Raw genomic sequence first — 19038 nt, 5'->3', positions numbered from 1 at the left:
GCCCAGGAACCAACTGGACTGCAACCCCACAATTACCAACCCCACAGCATCTCATGTTTGAACCTACTTTCAAATGGAAAATTGTGGTTTTCACATCAACAGCCTACAAATAATTTCAAGAACTTACTTAAGTGAAAATTGCTATCATCTGGGTTTTTCCCCCTCTCAAAAAGAAAAGAATACCCTTATTTTTCATTTGGTTTTGATTTCTGCTTTCTGAAATACTGAATACAGTCAGAATGAACTGTAGAAAAAGCAAGGGGAGAAGCAGCTAAGAATTAAGTAAAGTGCAGCAAGTTAATAATTAACTAATAAGTTAATTCAATTAATTGAACACACAGCTACTACAACAACAAAACACCACCAAAAACCTGAAACACATTCAAAAAAACCTCCAGAAGTAGGAGGCAGTGAATTTCTCTGCAGGATTCTCATGCTAACCACTCTTTTTCATGCATCTTTAATGAACAATATTTATTGGCAGATTTCAAAACACTTCATGAGAAGTAAAAAATTAAAATTAACTGTTTAACTCATGTTTAGGACAGCATCTAGAAAGCCCTAAAATCTCTCAGAGTCCCTTCCAACACCTACCTTGCCAAACCCCAGTTTAGAGCTACAGCACTGAGAAAATCTTCCAAGTCCTAACATTTTTCTTTGGACTTTTTTAGGTCATTAGAAAACAACCAACCTTAGAGAGTGGTCCATGAGCAAACAGTGTGTTACTCATGAAATGGAAAGACCAACTTTGGACTAATAAATAAGAACAGAATTGGCTTGAAGTTACATCATTAGAGTCTCTCATCATGAAGTTAACTTCCTACACTCCTAAAAACATTTTTAAAAGCAGGAATTCTTCCTCATATGTTGTCTCATGAAAAAGTCAGATTCAAGACACAGCCTAAATGACTCTCTTCTTCCACACATCCATCTCTATTAGCAAGTCCTATTTCTGGGCTATTTTTAGTCCACATCTGAGAGGAACCTTCTGATTTTCTCCTACATCATCTGTAAACATCAGGAGCAGGGATGTCACAAGGCAGGATCCCTTCATCCTTAAATTTAGGGCAGAATCACACAATCACTGCGGAGCAGAAGGCAGCTAAAGGAGCTGCCCATGCAAGCTGCTCATCACTATAATCTCTCAGTGGGAGGCTGCAGCCTCTGCAGCAAAGCTGGAACAGACGGTGTGGCCAGCTCTTCTTGGAGGCAGGAGCCAGGGAATTGTGTTCTGCTGCACACTGAGCCATAAACACCCCAGCTCTACTTGGAAACAGTTTCTTCATCCACCTGATCTTAACTAACAGCATCCTCAAAAATCACATTACAAGTATCTCAGGAGAAATATACAACACACCAAGATCTTTTTTTAACTGTATTCAATTACCTTAATGTTTTTTGAAAGTAATACTTATTACAGCTTCTACTGTGCTTAAAATATTTGAATAAAAGAGAGAATTACCTAGCAGCATGGACTAGCACTGAGAAACATTTTTCTAAAGTATTAATTTCAACCTATAGTCATCCTGAAAGGTATGTCCCTCCAGAACAAAATACCTTGAATGGAAAACAGTATCTGCAAATTCCTGAAAATGTGGGTGGCGAAGATAAATTTGGCCTTTTATTGAAGAGTGATCTGCTTTAAATTAATGAAGTTACCACCCTGACACTGACCCCTGCTGAGACATGTATTCTACTAATCTAGTTTGTCAGTTTTCCAGAAATAAAGCTGCACTTGTTATGACAGAATGCATGAAGTCTCAAACAATCACAATAAATGTGTTCCTGTATTCTTTCACTGCTTCACAGATTCATCTTCCAAGTATTTAATTATAGTGACTATACTTTTCAACCTTACAATCAAGACTTCTCTTCAAGCCTGCAGAAAGCAGCTCTTTTTTTCTTATTTAATATTGTAATGATTTTTAGTTCCATATAGATAACTTTACCAAAAGCTACTCTCAAAAAAACCCCAAACTAGCACACTGTCACCCACCTGAAGGAGATACCATTGACCAGCTGTCTGTGTCTGCAGGTCTTGGATGAAAGAGATGAAGAAGCTGGGGACAGATTGAGTGGAGCAATAAGGCTGCTGATGATTTCACTTAGTTGTGCACTCTGGAAAATAAATTAATATTAAAGGCAGTCAGACTTATCCAGACTCAACAGCTCAAAGGTCCTGGGTTTTGTTTTCCTACTTAGGATTTCAGTTCTGTACATCATGGAATAATTTAGTTTCTTCCTGTGAATAACCATGGTGGCATGGTTTTCTTTCACAATTATTATGTTCAACCCTACCAAAACCCACATAAAAGACCAACAAAACACCACCACAACCCTGAGCATTGTTTATACACTTGGAGTAGTACCCTGAATACATCAGTGACCTCAGTATTGTAACCAAAGGTTCTTTAAAAAGAAAAAAGAAACCAGAACACTTTACAGCTGATATTACAACAGCTGCAGCCAGAGCTGCTAACTGGCCATTTGACAAGCATTTCAACAGGGGAAAAAGGTCAACTTTTCATTGTACATTTTGTTCACTCAAAATATTTTTATTATTCTTAAAAGAATCTTCTTCATTGCTTATTACAGTTTGACAAAGGTGTTTTTATAAAAGGAAGTGTAACTAACTACTTGAGGATTATTGTAATGACAGACAGAATGGGGAAGATCTTTGCTATCCTCAAAAACAGCAACAAGAGGCAACCAGCCTGCCACCCTGCTCTCCTGCAAAAACCCTGACTTTAAAACTGACCCAAAACAAATGAAACTCATGTAGCCAATTTGTTAAAACCAAGAATTACTCCTTCCAAAGCAATGAATTGTGGACTGACTCCAAAAGCATTTCACAATGATTTTTTGTTTTAAATGTCAGACCTTAAAGGCTATTCTCACAATAAATGTTGCTTAGAGGAAACTGTGTTTTGCACACTGAACAGAAATTAAATGTATCTGAAATGGCATACTTCTTTTTTTTTAAAAAAACCCAACCTTCTGCATTACTTTGCTGGATTTTCAGTCAAAACTCTGAATGTTTAAAACATTAATTGTTAGAGTTTATCTAATAAGTTCTCCTTACATTTTGATTTTACATTTATATTTATGCAGAAAGAGGAAGAATTTTTTTTTGTTTGTTTTATTACAACTCACATATTTTCTGCTAACATTTAGGTGAGGCAGTCAGGTAAAAATTTCACATCAGAATAAAAAAATCTAGGATGGGTATTAAAGCATAGAAATAGCAAGTCAATTATAAAATAACTGTGAAAAGCAAACAAGATGCCAGTAAAATAGCTACCAGATTGATTTAAAAATCTCAGTAGAATTAATTCTGTAAGGAGTAGTCTCTACTGAATATAGGAGTATTAAAAAATTAGGCAGACTTTCAAAACACAAAGAAAAACATACATGTAGCTTTGAGAAGGACTTGAAAACAGTGTTAATAAAAATTGCCAGCCTTAGTCACTTTTATTCTCCATGACTTTTCTTTTGGTTCACAAGCAAAATTCCTTATTTTTAACAAAGGAATACTTCAACACCAGACTGAGGAATTCTGTGGGAATATCTGTAGATGTTCTTCAGGCTGCAGAACTGCTGCTCCTGACACTGAACAAGAAACTCAGACTTTCAGAGTTAAGAACAGAACTGGAAGTCAAAAATGCAATCAAACCCCAAGGTTTTTAGTGGTGTAAAAGAGAAGAAATCCAAAGTGTTGTGTGAGGTATGTTAGTCCACTTCCATGTAATTTTCAGATCATTAAAATTCTTGCACCCCTTGGACCAAATTTGTGGCTATTTGGGGACCAGGAAACAGAGCACTATCCTTTGAATTGTCAAAAATCTTACTGAAAAGTGTGTTAAATTCTCCAAGCTACCATTTAAATGAGGGGTCATTCATCACATTCTAAAGATGCTCTTTGGGTTACCTGGTGCAATTGCCAGCCCTGAGCATAAAAAGTTCCTGTTTCATTGCTTCCTCACTCCTGCCATGGTGGGTAAGATTTATCAACCAGGGGAAGCATTTTAAGAACAGGAAAGGATGACTATCAAATAAGGAAAACTGGCACAGAGATTCAGGAAACAGGCACTAGTATTTAATGCTATTACTTAAACCCCTTTTAAAAAATGTGTTTATGACCAGGAGTTTATGTAGAGCAGCAGAGCAACAAATAAATGCCCCACAGTGACTTTGTTTTACACAAACTGCAAAAATTCATTCTGTAAAACAAATTTCCAGTATCCCCTTCAGCAATGTGATTCTACCACATCCTTTATGTACTTTCAAGCAAAAGAAAAACTTGCTGGATTCTACATAGTATTTCCTGGAATTAACCATGGAAACAGCCATTTTGTACACTGCAAAGCAAAACTCTGCTCACAACCACTGTACCCAGTAAGCACCTGGAATTCCTCAGCTCCAAACCAGAGTCCCACAGTGTTTGAAAAGGCAGATGAACAATTGTATTCTGCTGGAACTTTATTTTTTTTTTAATTTCAAGTGCAATATATCTCTGCTGTCAGCTGTTCTCTTTCATGTCACATAAAGCTTTTCCTGAAACAACCTGTGGAAACTCTACACTGACCTGACTATAAAGCAGGAGCAGGTTTGTGGATGGTTCTTAGAGGCTGTTCTGTGTCCCTTGGAGGGAAACAATGTGGTAACACAGACACGTCAGAAATAAAAGGTTAATTTGTAAACCTGCTGTACAGAGTATTATTTAAACCCTTCAATTAATCACCACCCAAACCCAGGACTGCAAAATATCTTTCTTTTTGGGAGTCATCACCATGGAACCTCCCTGTTTCTGAAGTCAATCATTTGGCTTCACTGATGTGGAAAGAAAAACTCCACAACTTGTACAAGTTGTAAAGTTGGTATGATTTATTTCAGCACTGTTCCCCAAGGACATGCACACCCCTGAAAATTCTGAGTTTACTTTAAAAGTATAAAAGACATATGCAAATGCATTAAACTGCCTTATCAATTTTATGATCCTGTGTAGTTTTTCAGCCATGTAGTTGTAAGGTGGTGTTTGCAACCCAGATTTAGTATTTTTGTTTGTTTCAGCCTCAAGGTTGATGGGGCCTCTTCTTATCTCTCTTTAGTTTGGATGTTTGCACTCTTTTATAAGTAGTCTTGAATCACTTTTGCTCTCTCTGCAGACCTTGTTGCGAGTACACAAGTTAAAAGCCTAAACAAGCAGATTCTAGCTAAATCTAAAATTGGTTTTTTTTCCCAGTTAAATTTCCAAACCCCTGTTTGAACTGCCAGCTGAGTTTTGTTTTACTTTACCTGTTTTTCTATGTTTCGTAAAAGCAGAGTGGGACTGCTGGGTGACATTTCAAAGTCATGCTCTGGCAGAGAATCCTGGCTCTCAATGGCAGCTTGGCAATTCCCTGTGGCGTTTAATAAAGCTTCTTGCTCTGTCAATTGGATCTGCTTCTTCAAAATGTCTTTTGGAAATGGGAATTCTTCTAAGACCACCATCCCCTAGACAACAGCAATTGAACACGGTTGGTTGACAACAGATTAAGCCTCCTAAATAATTTTTAAGGGGCAGTCAAACCTGGCACATTCCTCTTAAATCCTCCTGATGATTTTTGAGCACTTAGCTAGATTTTAAATACACTTCATAGCTAAAATATGGAAATAATAGGCATTAAAAAAAACCCTGCATCAATTTTGCTACTCCTTGTAACAGCAATCCCTCCAGTGTTATACCACTGCTTAAACATCTGTGCCAAAATTCAAATCAGAAATTCATACTTACTAGAATATTATATAATAATTTGCCTGCTGATTTAAGAGGAGGTTTTTGTGTCTAAAAAATGATCACCCTTTGATTTGAACTTGGTTTTAAGTCTTTGCAGTCAGTAAACTCTGCTGGAGACATTCTGTAGTGCTCTATTTCTCTTATTCCTACCCATGTTCTATGCAAAACATCAAGGCTGTTATTTTTATGTAGTAAAAATGACACAATTCTAAACACATGCATTTAAAAATTTAATAACTGATTTTTTAAGGTGAGCATTTTAGTGTTTCATAATTAAAAGTAACTATCCTAAATATTTCAGCACTGTCACTACTTTTCAAGACCATTTTCACAAATGTGGTGTACCAGGTAAAGCACCACCTAATAAGATAAATATATCTTTACATGGTAGGGAAATAACAGAGTTTCACAAATGGAACTAGAAAAATAATACCCCTATTGTGTTTTCCACATGACAGATTAGAAAAATGGAAGTCTCCAGTATAATCCTAGGTAATGTATCAGTTGGTTTAAAAAGATAAAATGTTAAACAAAATAAAAGCAAAAATAACCTTGTGCTAGTCAAACCCAGTCCTCAAATAGTTCCTTGGTTTGTCATTATCTTGAGCAAATAAATTTAATACCAGAAACAGCTATCAAACCTCTCCAGGCTCTTTTCAAAGAGAAAGGGAAAAAACTCATTTGCTTTTAAAGTACCCACTGTAACTCAAATAGAAAGCAGATATTAAAAGAATGGGATCATTATAATTCTGCCTCAAATTTGTCTTTCTAATGAGAATATTCCACTCAACCAAAGCACAAGGAAGAATGCTACAATGTGAACACAAGGAAGCCATGCTGCTATTTCTTTAACCAAGTAAAATTATCTTGCTCTCACTGTGCCTAACTTATTCCATTGTTTGAATTATAAATTCAAAGTGAGAATAAAGATGTTCTCTAAAAATAAACAAAGGTGCTCGAAAATTTGGTTTAATGCCTAAAAAAGGCACAAAGATTCTGAATGTCCTTCAAGTCAGTGCTGGATTTTCCACAGAGATCATCACCTGCACTTTTCCATTCACAGCAGATGGACAAAAATCCAGACCAGCAGCATGCTATGGGCAGTACATTCAAGGAAATTCAAGCAGAGAATTAATTTTTGTGTGCCACAACAGGAGGACAAGTGACCTCAACAGCTTTAAACTCCTTTAGAACTTAGAATCTTTAGGTCTTTTTAGTAAAAGGATTGTAGGTCATGACCACAGAGAGTCTAAAAGGTCTAAAACCAAAATTCTGAGGTCAGAGGAATGGGAAGACACAAATTAAAAGTGTTGAAAAGAGGGACATGCACACACACACGCTTCCAATGGAATTTTATTTTTTGTAGTTTTAGAAACTTGTTTACCAAGCATGGAAAGAGGAAAGCAGAAAAGGAAGAGGGAAACTGACAGAGGGTATGGAAGGGGAGAGATGGAATAGGCGCAGAGGAAAAGAGGAACAGTAAAGAATTAGAAGACTAACACAGGCTATATTACAAGAAATGGGTTACAATCAGCAGGTTTGGGCAATGACTGCCTTCCTCCCCAGATGGAATTGTTTTGTTCTGCAGATATGGATTTATTTTTTTTTTAATGAAAGGACTCTCAAATACCCAGAGGTGCTACTTCTGTGTCTGCAGAGATGGAGAAGACACACTGTAGTAGGAGAGGAAACAGCCCACAAGTTACTCATGTCCCCTCCTATTGCATTATGGTGCTCAAGGAGAGGCCTTTTGCTTGAAATTGTTGTTCCCTGGCTGGGAATCACATTTTTTTTCCATTCAAAGCACATAAAAGCCACTCTGAAACCATTAAATAGCATACAAATTCTAATGATATTGTGTAATTCCTCTGCAGCCAGTAAATAAAAACAAAGAACTCTTCTATCAGCCCACATATCCTTCTGTAGCTGCCGCACTGGTGCACTATAAATATGTACACAAATAAAAATCCCATCTGAAGAAAAGAGGTGCTTGCTTCACCATGGGACACAGTGCCAAACACTAAATACCACAGCTGGTAAAATGGACATGGAGCTTCAGGAAGGAATGTCACTGAAAATCTCCACCAGGAAGATGATTTGGCTGCAAACTAACATACCACCTAAAGAAAATGTGTGACTAAAATCATGTTTTTCCTCTTATTTCTCTGATGTTTGTTTCTCAATCTCCTGTAGCTCATCTGACCTATGGCACCACAAAGGCTGACAGCTTTTGGGTGTAAGAGTGTGCATGTATCTGGTATTTAGAGCAACACCAAACCATGGACATTCTCACCCTTCACCAAAATATAAAATCTCCTTAAACAAAGGTTCTTCATTTCTCTGTAAAGAAAAATCTGACCAGGGACAAGCTGGATATGAAAGGAAGGGCTCTGAGGGCAAAAAGGAGAAGCAGGAATAATTCTTTATTTGTTCAGAGGGAAATGCTCTCTGAGGTGATTTTCCTCTCCTTTTAAACTCCCTCTAAGTTTCATGTTCCACCATATAAACTCTGAAGCATCTCCTTGCTCCTCTCAGCTGTGTTTCTCTGATCCCAAGGCACACCAGAGAACCCTGATGGAGAGACAAAGAGCCCTGCTCTAAAACCCCTCACTATCAAACCACCTCACACAGGTTTGGCTTCTTTTTGTCAGAATGACCTGAGGAACTCATTAAATTGATAGCTACATTACTAATGGTTTAGGAATGTCACTTTCCCACTGACTAGGCAGCTCAATTTACAAAAACTAGTACATGAATGACACACATTGGAATTTTAGTAATTATTAATCTTGGACCTGTTCAAAGTGCTGTACAAACATTAACCATCTAATCCTCAGAATAAACATGCACTGCAAGAAACAAAAATCCCACCCTGAAAGGCCACAGCACAAAAAACAAATAACTGACCATCCCACCTGAGAAGGCAATCTCACCTCTCCTGCAGAGGGAAAACCAGTGATAAATAGTACTGTGTGCTGGGCCCTGAAAGCCACTAACAAAATCACTATACAGGGACAAAAAGTAAAAGTTCCCAAATCCCAGTCCTATATTGGTGCCATATTTTAGCTCCTGATGTCTTTCCCAGGTGGGAGGCTGCAGAGACACAAGAAGTCAAGGGCAAAAAAAACCCCAAAAACCAGCAATAAGGAACCAAAGACATAAATATTACAGAAACACTGTCCAAAGATGATTTGAAAAGCCCATTTCTGAGCTTGCAGACAATACCTTGGTGGCACGGATCTGCCTGTGAAGGTCAGTTAGTTGTTGGATTTTGTATTCTAGTTCTGAAATCTGGGCTTGTAGCCACGTCCAACGGCTGCCAATTCTAGCTCTGTCTGCAAGCCACTTCCATTCAGAAGTATAGCTGCTGTGAAGACAAAATGCTGGTTAGTCCAAAAATAAAGATAACCACATTTGCACAAGAACATTTTTGACAGCTGCTCTGCCTCATGTTGCAAGCATCTCAGTTGCTTTCAGAAGATATCTGATTATACCCATCCAGTTTCACATCAGCTCATTTCTGCAGCAACAGAACTTGCCCAAACCAGTACAGTCCGTGCTCACTGGCTATTCCCACACTAAGCTAGTTTTTTGTTCTGGATTATAAAACTCAAGAGCTGGATAAACTACCAAACTATATCAGTTAAGGCTGATTACAGATGTGTAAAGAATTCCAGTAACTCCACCAGCAAGAATCCAAACTCTTACACCATATTTCCTCCCACAAGCTTTCACAAATATTGTTTGCTAACAACTGGAATCTAATAAAACATCATGCAACAATGACCAGCTAGATATCAGGTCACTGCCCAAAAAAACCCAAATAAGTAGTTTAAATTTCTTTTATTCAAGTTTTTTTATAAATATCTGTGTCAGTTTAGTTTAGTCAGATCACTCTTACTACTGTTTAAAATAGATGCTTTTTAAAATACAAAAAATATGCCTCCTGGTACTTGACATTGTGAACACCTTAATTTTATCATGCTAAATTAATCACTGGCATCAGCAAACATTACTCAACCTCTATATTAAACAAATGAATGAGGAAACCATACCATGCAACAAACAATCTGAATATTCAATAAGTTTAAGCAACACAGACAAACAATGCAGAATTTTAGTATGGAACTTCCCCTACTATCATACCATTAACTGAGTTCATTTATTTACAGAAAGCAACTGGGGGTTTTTTTCCTTAGTGAAGCTTTCAAGTATTTTGCCACAGCTGACTTAAAAAGCTGTAAAAACACAAATCAAACTTGTAGAAAAGAAGTGCTTTTCCTCAAGTTCTTGTGATAATGACTGGATCTAGATCCTTGATGGCACTGGAACTTGTGCACATGCAGAATCCATCCTCTCCTGTTCCCCAGGCAATGAACAGCACTGAAGGATCACAAAAGAGACAAGAAGCAGCAGATGCCAAATGAACTGGCATAGGAACATAATACAAGTGGAATTGTTTCGTGCAGAATTTTGTGTCAAGTACCTCGACAACAAAGAAAGATAATACAGCAGAAATGCTAGACATGTCCTGGCATGAGTAGGGAATCATCAAATTTGAGAATCCTAACAATATTATAAAACATAACTCGAATTTCAGAACCTTCAGTCTAGTTTAGCTATCATAAAGAGTAAGGATAGACAGTTTCTGGTAGATCACCTCTAAAATACATAATCTTCTCCCTTTTTTAACATAAATTATCCTCCCACATAATTTATCACCAGTTTAAAGTCTCTCATGCACAGAAAAAATGAACATATGAAATTATGTGACTGAAACATCCTATTTAAATACAAACTATGAGGAAGAAATCTAGATTACTATCAAAAAGAAACTCAAAGAACTCTCTAAGTATGTATGATAATAAATTACTTGTATTTTACATATTCTACTAGTAATTTTCTCCTAGAAAAAAGGCATATGAAGTCATCTTGGGAAAATCTATTCTTCTGACCTCTTTTTATTTATCTTCCCATTATTACCAACAAAGAGTAAAAAGTCCCAATAAGTTATGCTTTAACCAGGTCTTCCTGACAAGAACTTCTCTGGGATTGACATCTTTTGCATGTTTGTGCTCCTGAAAGTCATAAAATACACTTTGCTGGGAAAGGGAGGCAATGTGAATTCCAAGTTTTTAATTAAATGTGTTCACACAAGCATGGTGGCTGGGATAGTTAAGACTTGTCTCAGGACCCTGGTCTGGCAAAAAGCTAGTCCTAAAAAAGAGCTGCTTAATGAGTCTATAAAAATCCCTTAGTTAATAATTTTAACCAAAAAAAGTTCAAGAGGAATAAAGAGGCTAAGGGAGAAAAAGCCAAATGGAGTACTGAGGTGTTTATTTCTGCTCCTTTCTCAAAAGGCAATCGAGGAAATGAACAATGAAATCCCACAAAGCAGGACATGGTAGAAAGAAAGCTGCAAGGAAATAAATCACAGCAACAGATTCACCTCCCAAACTAGATCCAACAGCCTGGGGATAGAGGTGAGCTACTCAAGCAGACTGAGGAGAGGGAAGGAAGTGAGCAGAAAAGCAAGGTGTTCTCTCACAGCTGGGAACAAGAAGCAGAATGGAAGGGCCAGAATTGGCCTCATGTCACCTACACTGCATGAAAGCAGTGTGGCATAAGGGAATCCACAAGCAATATCAAACCTCAGCAGAAGGAATGTTAAATGTTGTAACCTCTGTGTATTACTGTCACACATAAACAAGAATCCTCTGCAAAGCTGCATCACAAGTTCTTTTTTCACTTTTTTTCCACTTAGACACAGTATTTAATCTTGAATTAACTGCATTCACTGGTAAACATATTAAGTACATTTTTGCTTCATTCCAAAACACTATGCAAGTATTTCCTAAGGCTTTAAATTCTATATGATAATTTCAATAACAGCATTTAATTACACTGTGTAACAATGTCCTCAGGCCCCACTCTAAGGAAAGGTTTTCACCCAACTAAGCACAAACATTCTATGCTCAGGCCAAAGGAAGCAATTTTAGCTTCTCTGTCTCTCCAGGCTGCCCCATGCCCAGAGCCTGCTCCAAGGCATGGGCATGGATTGACAGGGATTAGAGAGCTGCTCCTGCTTAATTTTAATTTTAGGGGCAGCATGACTGAAGCAAGTTTAAGTTTAGATCTCTTGCCCAGTTTTGATGTGCTGCACACAGGGTGAGAGACAGAAGCATTGCTGAACTCTGGTCCCATCCCTGGCACTCCTATCTGTTTGATCTTGCATTATTTTTAACCATCTTTTCCTCTAAGCCTATTTCTCTACAAATCTTTTAGTAAAGCTTGTAACTCCCAAGGAAGATAAAATCACTTTGAGCTATCCTCACACTCCTTTGTGTTCACACCCAAAGCAGTACAGTCGCTCAAGTGACAAATGATAACCTATTTCTGCAACAAAAAAACCCCAAACCAACCCTGAAACAACCCCAAACCTGGGTAAATCTGCTCCTGCTGGACAGTAAAGTTCAACATTCACTCAGTAAAGGAAGTTGTTTCAAGGTGGCTTCAGAGAATTCATTAACTCTGCAAACCCAGAGAAGAAAAAAAAAACCACCATAAAACCAAGCACAGTTACAAAAATAACCAGGCCTGTCACTGGAGGAGGAAGTCAGAAGCAGGTGCTAAAGTAGAAGCTCCTGCTCTTGTTTTCTGTTGGGAATGAGACAAGAAAAAAGATGTTTCTGTCTGTCCCACTTCCTGTTTGCTCCATGTATAAATATCTTACTTGGTTTCTGTGCTTTTGACTTTAAGATCATACATCCTTATCAGGAATTCCAAAATCTTTCTTCTGCTAGCAACTCAGTATAAACCATGTAACACTGGAAAACTTTCTCATGTTCAGTACTGTAGCACAGTGCAATATTAATTTTGCATATAGATTTACTGCTCTTGCAATGACTCTAAATGTGCAGATGATCTCCTACATTCATCCAGGACTATCAGAATTGGAAGAGAACACAGCAATACTGATTTTGTATCAATAAAACATCTCATTTAAATTTCCCTAAGTAAACATGCTGGAATTGCATCAGGGGCAACTTGTTTCCGTGCAAAATACCTGCCTGCATTTCTATTTTGGTTGGACTGCAAATCAATCCTGCACAACATACAAGAGAAGGAAAGAAAAGAAATGCAGAACAAACAAGGCACAACGAGCACAAACACAAATGCAAACAAAGTATGATCATAAATACAGCTGGGAGCAGACATTCAGGCTGTACTAGGGCATCCCAAAGTATGGGGAAGAGTTCAGCTGGGGATCAGCAGCAACAGCAAAGGCAGTGTAGGTATTTCATGCTCCTTGTTCTGCTGAAATTGAATTGGCAAATAAGAGCACTAAGTAATGCTACTGCAGTCAGTAGTGCTGCTGGAACTGCAGCAAGTTCCAGCCATGACCTAAGGACAGAATGCACAGATTAACCCCTCAGCACTCTCACCTTCCTCAAAGAGAAGCACTGAGAACAAACCATGCCAACACTGCAGAACACAACACGACTCTCAAAGTATTTCCAGTGCCTCCGTTGTGTTTTGGGTGAGATTTATGTTTTCCCCAATAGCTAAGATCAGCTTGTCCCAAAAAATAAATGCAGGCAGCCTAGCTGAGCAAAAAAGGGAGCAGCTAACCAAGATAAAATTGCTGTGCTACACACACTGCTGGCTGGGGTTTGTGCGTGGGTTTGGGGTTTTTTGGTTACAGGAGACAAGAAGAGGTGGAATTTAAACCTTAGAGGCATATTTTATTTTTATGAGCAAACAAAACAATAAGCCTGAAAAGTGTTCATAAATGATGGAGAAACACAGTGGTGATTAAAATGCACAAAGCACACAGAACCTGGGACTGACAGTCAGTATCCAGGTTGGCTCAAGCAGGTATGATAAGCACAGAGTGTGCAGCCCTCTGAACATGGCAAGATTCTCCACAAGTCATCTCATATGCTGAAAATTAAAGCAAACTAAAGCCTTCCACCTTTGTACCTCCCAGTGAGAAGTACCATGCCCTGCCAGGACATGTCTGCAGGGACAATGACAGGATGCTTCCTGCTAAACAGGAAAGGAATGTGCTTGCAACAGACCCACATCAAAACTCAAAAATCCATTTCACAACCCATAACACTGTCACCTTTCAAAAGGCTTCAAAAACACCAACACTGTCAAGTAACAACACTCTTAAATACACACAAGCCAGAGAGCAAGGCACTCACATGATGTGGGTGGGAAAAAAACCTCTAATTCCAAAATTCTTCATTAAACATAAGAAGGGCAGTGTTCCTGATATCTCCTCATAACATTTCTAATCAGTCTCTCAACATGGGGTGTTTTGCTCTTTCTGCTAGGTGATGTTCCCTTTGGTTTAATCCACATTGTTCTGGCACCCAGTTTTCAGATGCTGCTGGTTCATCTCTCACTCCTGGCTAACAGAAACCTACTGCCCACATAGCAGGGCAGTATTTGGGAGCAAGAAGCAGCTCATAAATCAGAATGACTTTACCCTCAGGATAAAGAGCTGATCACCCACCTTAGTGGGAGTCACTGAAAACAATGGTAAAAGTTTATTGTTTTTATGAAGGAGTGATCTTCAGAAAAGAAGAAATCAGAAGGTTCTCCAGTCTTAAGTTCCATGCAGACATCATGTGACTCATCATAAACTTCATGAAACATTGGGAAAAAAATCACTCATCCCCCAATTCTCTTGGGAAGCTCACCCAGCTGTACAAAAATACAAAATATTCTCCACACAGCACTCTCACAAATGCCCCACAGCACACCAGTGTGGTGGGAGTCCCTCCAGGACTGGAGCTGGTAACTTGGGAACTCCCTCAGCTGTCTCTAATTTTTCACCACCATTACACTCAATTCTCTGACCACACATGGTAAATCCCAAAAAGCAACTGTCCTGAATACAAGGATTTTCTTTCAAGCCACTAATGTGGGCCCAGGGCTTCTGATCCCTTTGGTCAACATGGTGGAGAAATTCAACACATCCATTTTTCTTCTCTCTGCAGACACTGACAGTAAATAAGACATTACTTATATAGACTAGATTATATAAAATATTCAAATTAGGTGAATTCAGATATGCTTGTATTTCAGATAAGCTTATCTGGATTTCAGTCATGAGATAAAAGTGTGTGCCCACTCCCAACCAAAACTCCAACACTTGTAATAGCTGAACAAATGTGTCCAGCCATTAAATGACCCGTAAATGCTTTCTCAAGGACTAATTCTTCCAGAACACCTACATAATGTTTGTTTTCAGAATGAACTAACTTCAGTTGCTGTTGAAGCATTAATTCCCCTGGATCAGTTAACTGTTAAACCCCTCATAACCACATAACTAAAAAAACCAGTGTGTGCTGTTTTATGAATGCAATCTCTTCTATGCATTCCTGAGTACAAAAAAGATTAAAACTAAATTGTAACAATTTTGGCTGATCAACATTACACAAAAAACCACTATTTACTGTGGCAGTTCACTCCCAGCCTTTGCTCAGACCTTCCAGGAGCAGTGTGCTGCTGTTCTGGAACAACCAACACCAAACCAAGTTATGAACTCCCTACTCCCCATTCTCACTCCAAAAAATCAATCAAGGGAATTTCTCTGGTGCTCAAAATTAGCTGGCAATCTCTGTGAAGATCTGCAGCCAGGTCATTCTTCTGGATCCTACCAGGTTGCTACCTCCTTTGGTGTTTAACAGGAATTTTTACCTGGCAACATTTTCCTGTGAAGCACCACAGTGTTTCCCAAAACCTGGGTTATAGTTCTCCCTATCATCTACAGACATCAGCAACTGCTTATTACAATTACAATTTCTGGTATGCATGCCTGGTTCCACCACCTCTGACACACTTCAATATTTCCAATAGTGCATGTTGATACCAACACATAACACACATCTTATCTTCCCAAACAAAAATCTGGTACCCAGCTGAAAACTTATACTATGCCATCAGACCTGAGGAATTCCTGTAGTAATTCCTGCAGTAACACCTGAAATTATCAACCACAGCTGTGATTTTTCAATAAATTATCAACCAGGTCTGATTTTTCTCTTGAAGAGAAAATTTATGGAGGAAAGAATTAGGTAGCAAAGAATTAAGTAGCAATGGAATCAAATTTTTACATCTTCCACAAAATGAGAAGGGATAGTGGGGAGGATAAAAGAGGAAAATCAATATGCAGAGAAAAAAGGCTGTAGGAAAAAACTGAAAATATCAAAGATCTCTGTGCTTAGACACTCTAGAAAGGGAGAAATTTCAGAAGAATTTCACTGGTGCACTATAAATGCTTCCTATGTGATAGGGAAATCACATCTTCCAACCTGATGAGGTGCCACAGAGTATTTGCTGCTACAGGGTTCCTGCAAAGGATCACACACTGCTGTTGTTTTGTATTAAAGACTGAACTGTTATACTTGCACTGAATTGTTAACTCAATTTGGGGACAGAATAAATCAAAAATTCAGCTTCTTAAAGGATCTGTTGGAGTGCTGAATCTTTCCAATGGCTGCCTTCACAAGCTGGTCAGTGCTCTCACCTCCTGCTCTGTTTATGTAATTCTGTAGAGCTGAGTTAATTATAAAAGGCCAAGTGGGTTAGTGAAGGTGGAGGCAGCCAGAATATTAACTGGCCAGAAAGAAAAACCTGCAAAAGGTAAACAACCAGCAGCACTTCCTCTTAATAAAATAATAAAAAACCCCCAACATGCTGTAATTTGAGTATCTGCCAATGGCTTTTGTTAAAAATATTTTAATATTCATTTTTAAGGTTCTGCTGGCTGCTCCAGCACACCAACATGCTGTACATCTGTACATGAAACAGAGAAGCAGGTAGTGTTAAAATGCAGAGAAAGAAGAAACTTCAAGAAAGCAGGGCTGCCTAAAAACAAGCTTTTTTCCTTGCCTTTGAAATGGCACAACATCAATAGATTAACAACAAAACACCAGGAACACAGGCCTAGAAATTCTCTTTAAGTATTACACAACTGCCCTTCAAAAAGAAACCAAGAAATGCTACATCTGCAGCCCATGCTCAACATAAAATAAGGCAGAACTTACCAAATACACTCCTTTCAAATGCAAATGGAACATTATGACAGCACATAAGCAGCACATCAATGCTGTCCAGCCACTGAAGTTTACTCCAAAATTTGTATGTATATTCTCACAAGGAAAAGGTGGGTATGGTATTGGTAAGCTCCAATTCCATCTTATAAATCAGTGTATATATATGAATGTATGTTTGAACAGTTTGCAATTTGGGTGTTTTGTAGGAGCCTGGGATTGAATTTCACTGAGTTTTTCTGCTGCTCAGTCTACCCCATGGGCTGGGAGGAAAGGGAGTTTATATTACATATATTCTAACACAGACCTTCAGGTTTATTTGTTTTTCCAACAGCAGAATCAGTAACTAGAAGTTTGCTAACTGAAAACTGAATTTATTTAAATTCCCCAACAGAAAATTTCATTTAACTCACAAGAGCTAGGCAAAGCGTGTGGATGAAAATGAAGTAATTTACAGCTGTTTCAGTAAAAAAAGAGCACAGGTCAATATATTTAAATCCAACATCTAACATCACATTCCTAACCCATATTTAGCAGTATGAATGAAACCCTGTTACAGGAGAGCACTCCTATTTTGGGAAGCCTTTATGCACACTTTTTACTTCATGTGAAAAGGAAAGCACTTAAATTATTTCCTGTATCAGGGCCCATGTATGCTGATTTTCAAAGGCACTGGGTGTATCCCTTTGAAGTAGATTCTCACTAAATCAGTGCTAGCTATAAACCAAAATAACATTGCCCTTGCTTTACCAGAAGTTAGAAAGAGAGTTCACTGTTGTTTATAAGCAAGTATTTTAATTAAAGCAAACACAGTTCTCAGCTTAGTGAAAGAAAAAAGCCAGCCATAAAACACTGATTAATCAGCACTTGACATCAAGCATGAAATTCTTCTTGTCTCCAATTTAATTAAGCATACAAGGTTATATATGCACACACATGTGCCTGCTCATTAGATTTGCTATTCTACTACACTATCTTGACTGTGTATTAAAAAGTTATTAAGTAATGCCAAGTTTTTATTTAATATGTATTCAACACCCATCCAACTTAAAAAAGATTTGAGATTCCCAGCTCCAAGTTTCCCTTGCAGGTTAAAACCTGTCAAACCTTCTGCTTTTCACTAAAACCTTCCAGTCTGCCTTCAGCAGCTACAAAATGATTAATGGAATTACAGGTTAGAAATCAGGATCCCCACTCACAGGAGCATTGCTCTGGTATTGAGAGAACAAAGTCCTGCTCAAAACCAGCAAGTTTTTATTGCTGCACTGAGATCTCTAAGGCAAAACAGTAAATGCATGTGGGACCCTGAAGAAGTTTTTAATTCATCTGATGGAAAGCCAACCAAGTGAGTTAAATATATTCTGAGATAATACATGTATCCTGAGAGTTAAAACAGAAGGTAATGTAATATATTATATTTTCTTTCATTCTCCTCCCACATCCTAGAGATAGGAGGCAAGAATTGAGAAAATGGAATTCTTGAAAAAGCAACATATAAAACATTCTTGAATCAGCATATTATTTACACCAGTGAATTTATACTTATTTAAAAGTATTAATATTAATCTTCTATGCAAATAAGACATTTCCTGGACTTAAAAAGGTGTCAAAACCAGGAAAGAAGTGGAAGTTTGTGCTTAAGAGCAGCATTTTGTCCTAGCAGACTCTCTTCCTCCCCTTCCCAAACTCATAATTCAGTTCTCGTATCAGGCATGAAGTGCAATTCCAGCTCAGTGTGGAAAATTAGGACCTGACCTTGTAAAAACAAACAGCCTCCCTTTATCAAGTGGCTCCAATAAACCCTGTCCCTTTAGCAGTGCCATGTACAGCCAGGCCTGCAGAACTGCACTGATGCTGCTCAGTTAGTCACAAGAAAAAATGCTAGGAAAAATGGAAAATCATCTAGAACAAACAGATTAGATCTGGAGATAGCAGTCATAATGTTTTCTTCCTTCCTGTATTTTCTCTGCTTAATGCTCCCCTCCCCATCACATGTTTGTGCTAAAAGCAGATTTCCCATCTTCTCTTTCCAACTAGCAATCTAAGGGGGAAAAAAAAAAAAGGAGAAAAAAAAAAAAAAGAGAAAGATTTACTATCTATTCACATTCATTATAAAAGTTTCCAGGCACAACAAATCCTGTGGGCATGGAAAAATGTAGCAGTGCCTCTTCGTCAGGCTTGAGGTTGCTGGAG

At 38.1% G+C, this 19038-nt stretch overlaps 1 protein-coding gene across 6 annotated transcripts in view; it reads right to left on the bottom strand.

The window, feature by feature from the left end:
* KANSL1L (KAT8 regulatory NSL complex subunit 1 like) overlaps window positions 1-19038 on the bottom strand; it is a 60480-nt gene that overhangs the window by 29872 nt on the left and 11570 nt on the right. For 4 of the 6 annotated variants that reach the window (XR_010441087.1, XM_064718800.1, XM_064718797.1 and 1 more), the window contains exons 3-5: window positions 9002-9143; window positions 5296-5493; window positions 1997-2118 (exon numbers count right to left, since the gene is read on the bottom strand). Coding sequence is in view for 5 of the 6 variants with exons in the window: in XM_064718800.1 (XP_064574870.1) it covers window positions 1997-2118; window positions 5296-5493; window positions 9002-9143 (462 nt within the window). In the remaining variant the exon portion in view is untranslated. The remainder of the gene's footprint in view (window positions 1-1996; window positions 2119-5295; window positions 5494-9001; window positions 9144-19038) is intronic. The other 2 variants (XM_064718798.1, XM_064718801.1) reach the window with 2 other exon arrangements.

Source organism: Zonotrichia leucophrys, chromosome 7, assembly GCF_028769735.1.
Source record: "Zonotrichia leucophrys gambelii isolate GWCS_2022_RI chromosome 7, RI_Zleu_2.0, whole genome shotgun sequence".
NCBI lineage: Eukaryota > Metazoa > Chordata > Aves > Passeriformes > Passerellidae > Zonotrichia > Zonotrichia leucophrys.
The sequence above is the reverse complement of the archived record's forward strand: the minus strand, read 5'-3'. Positions and strand labels throughout refer to the sequence as shown.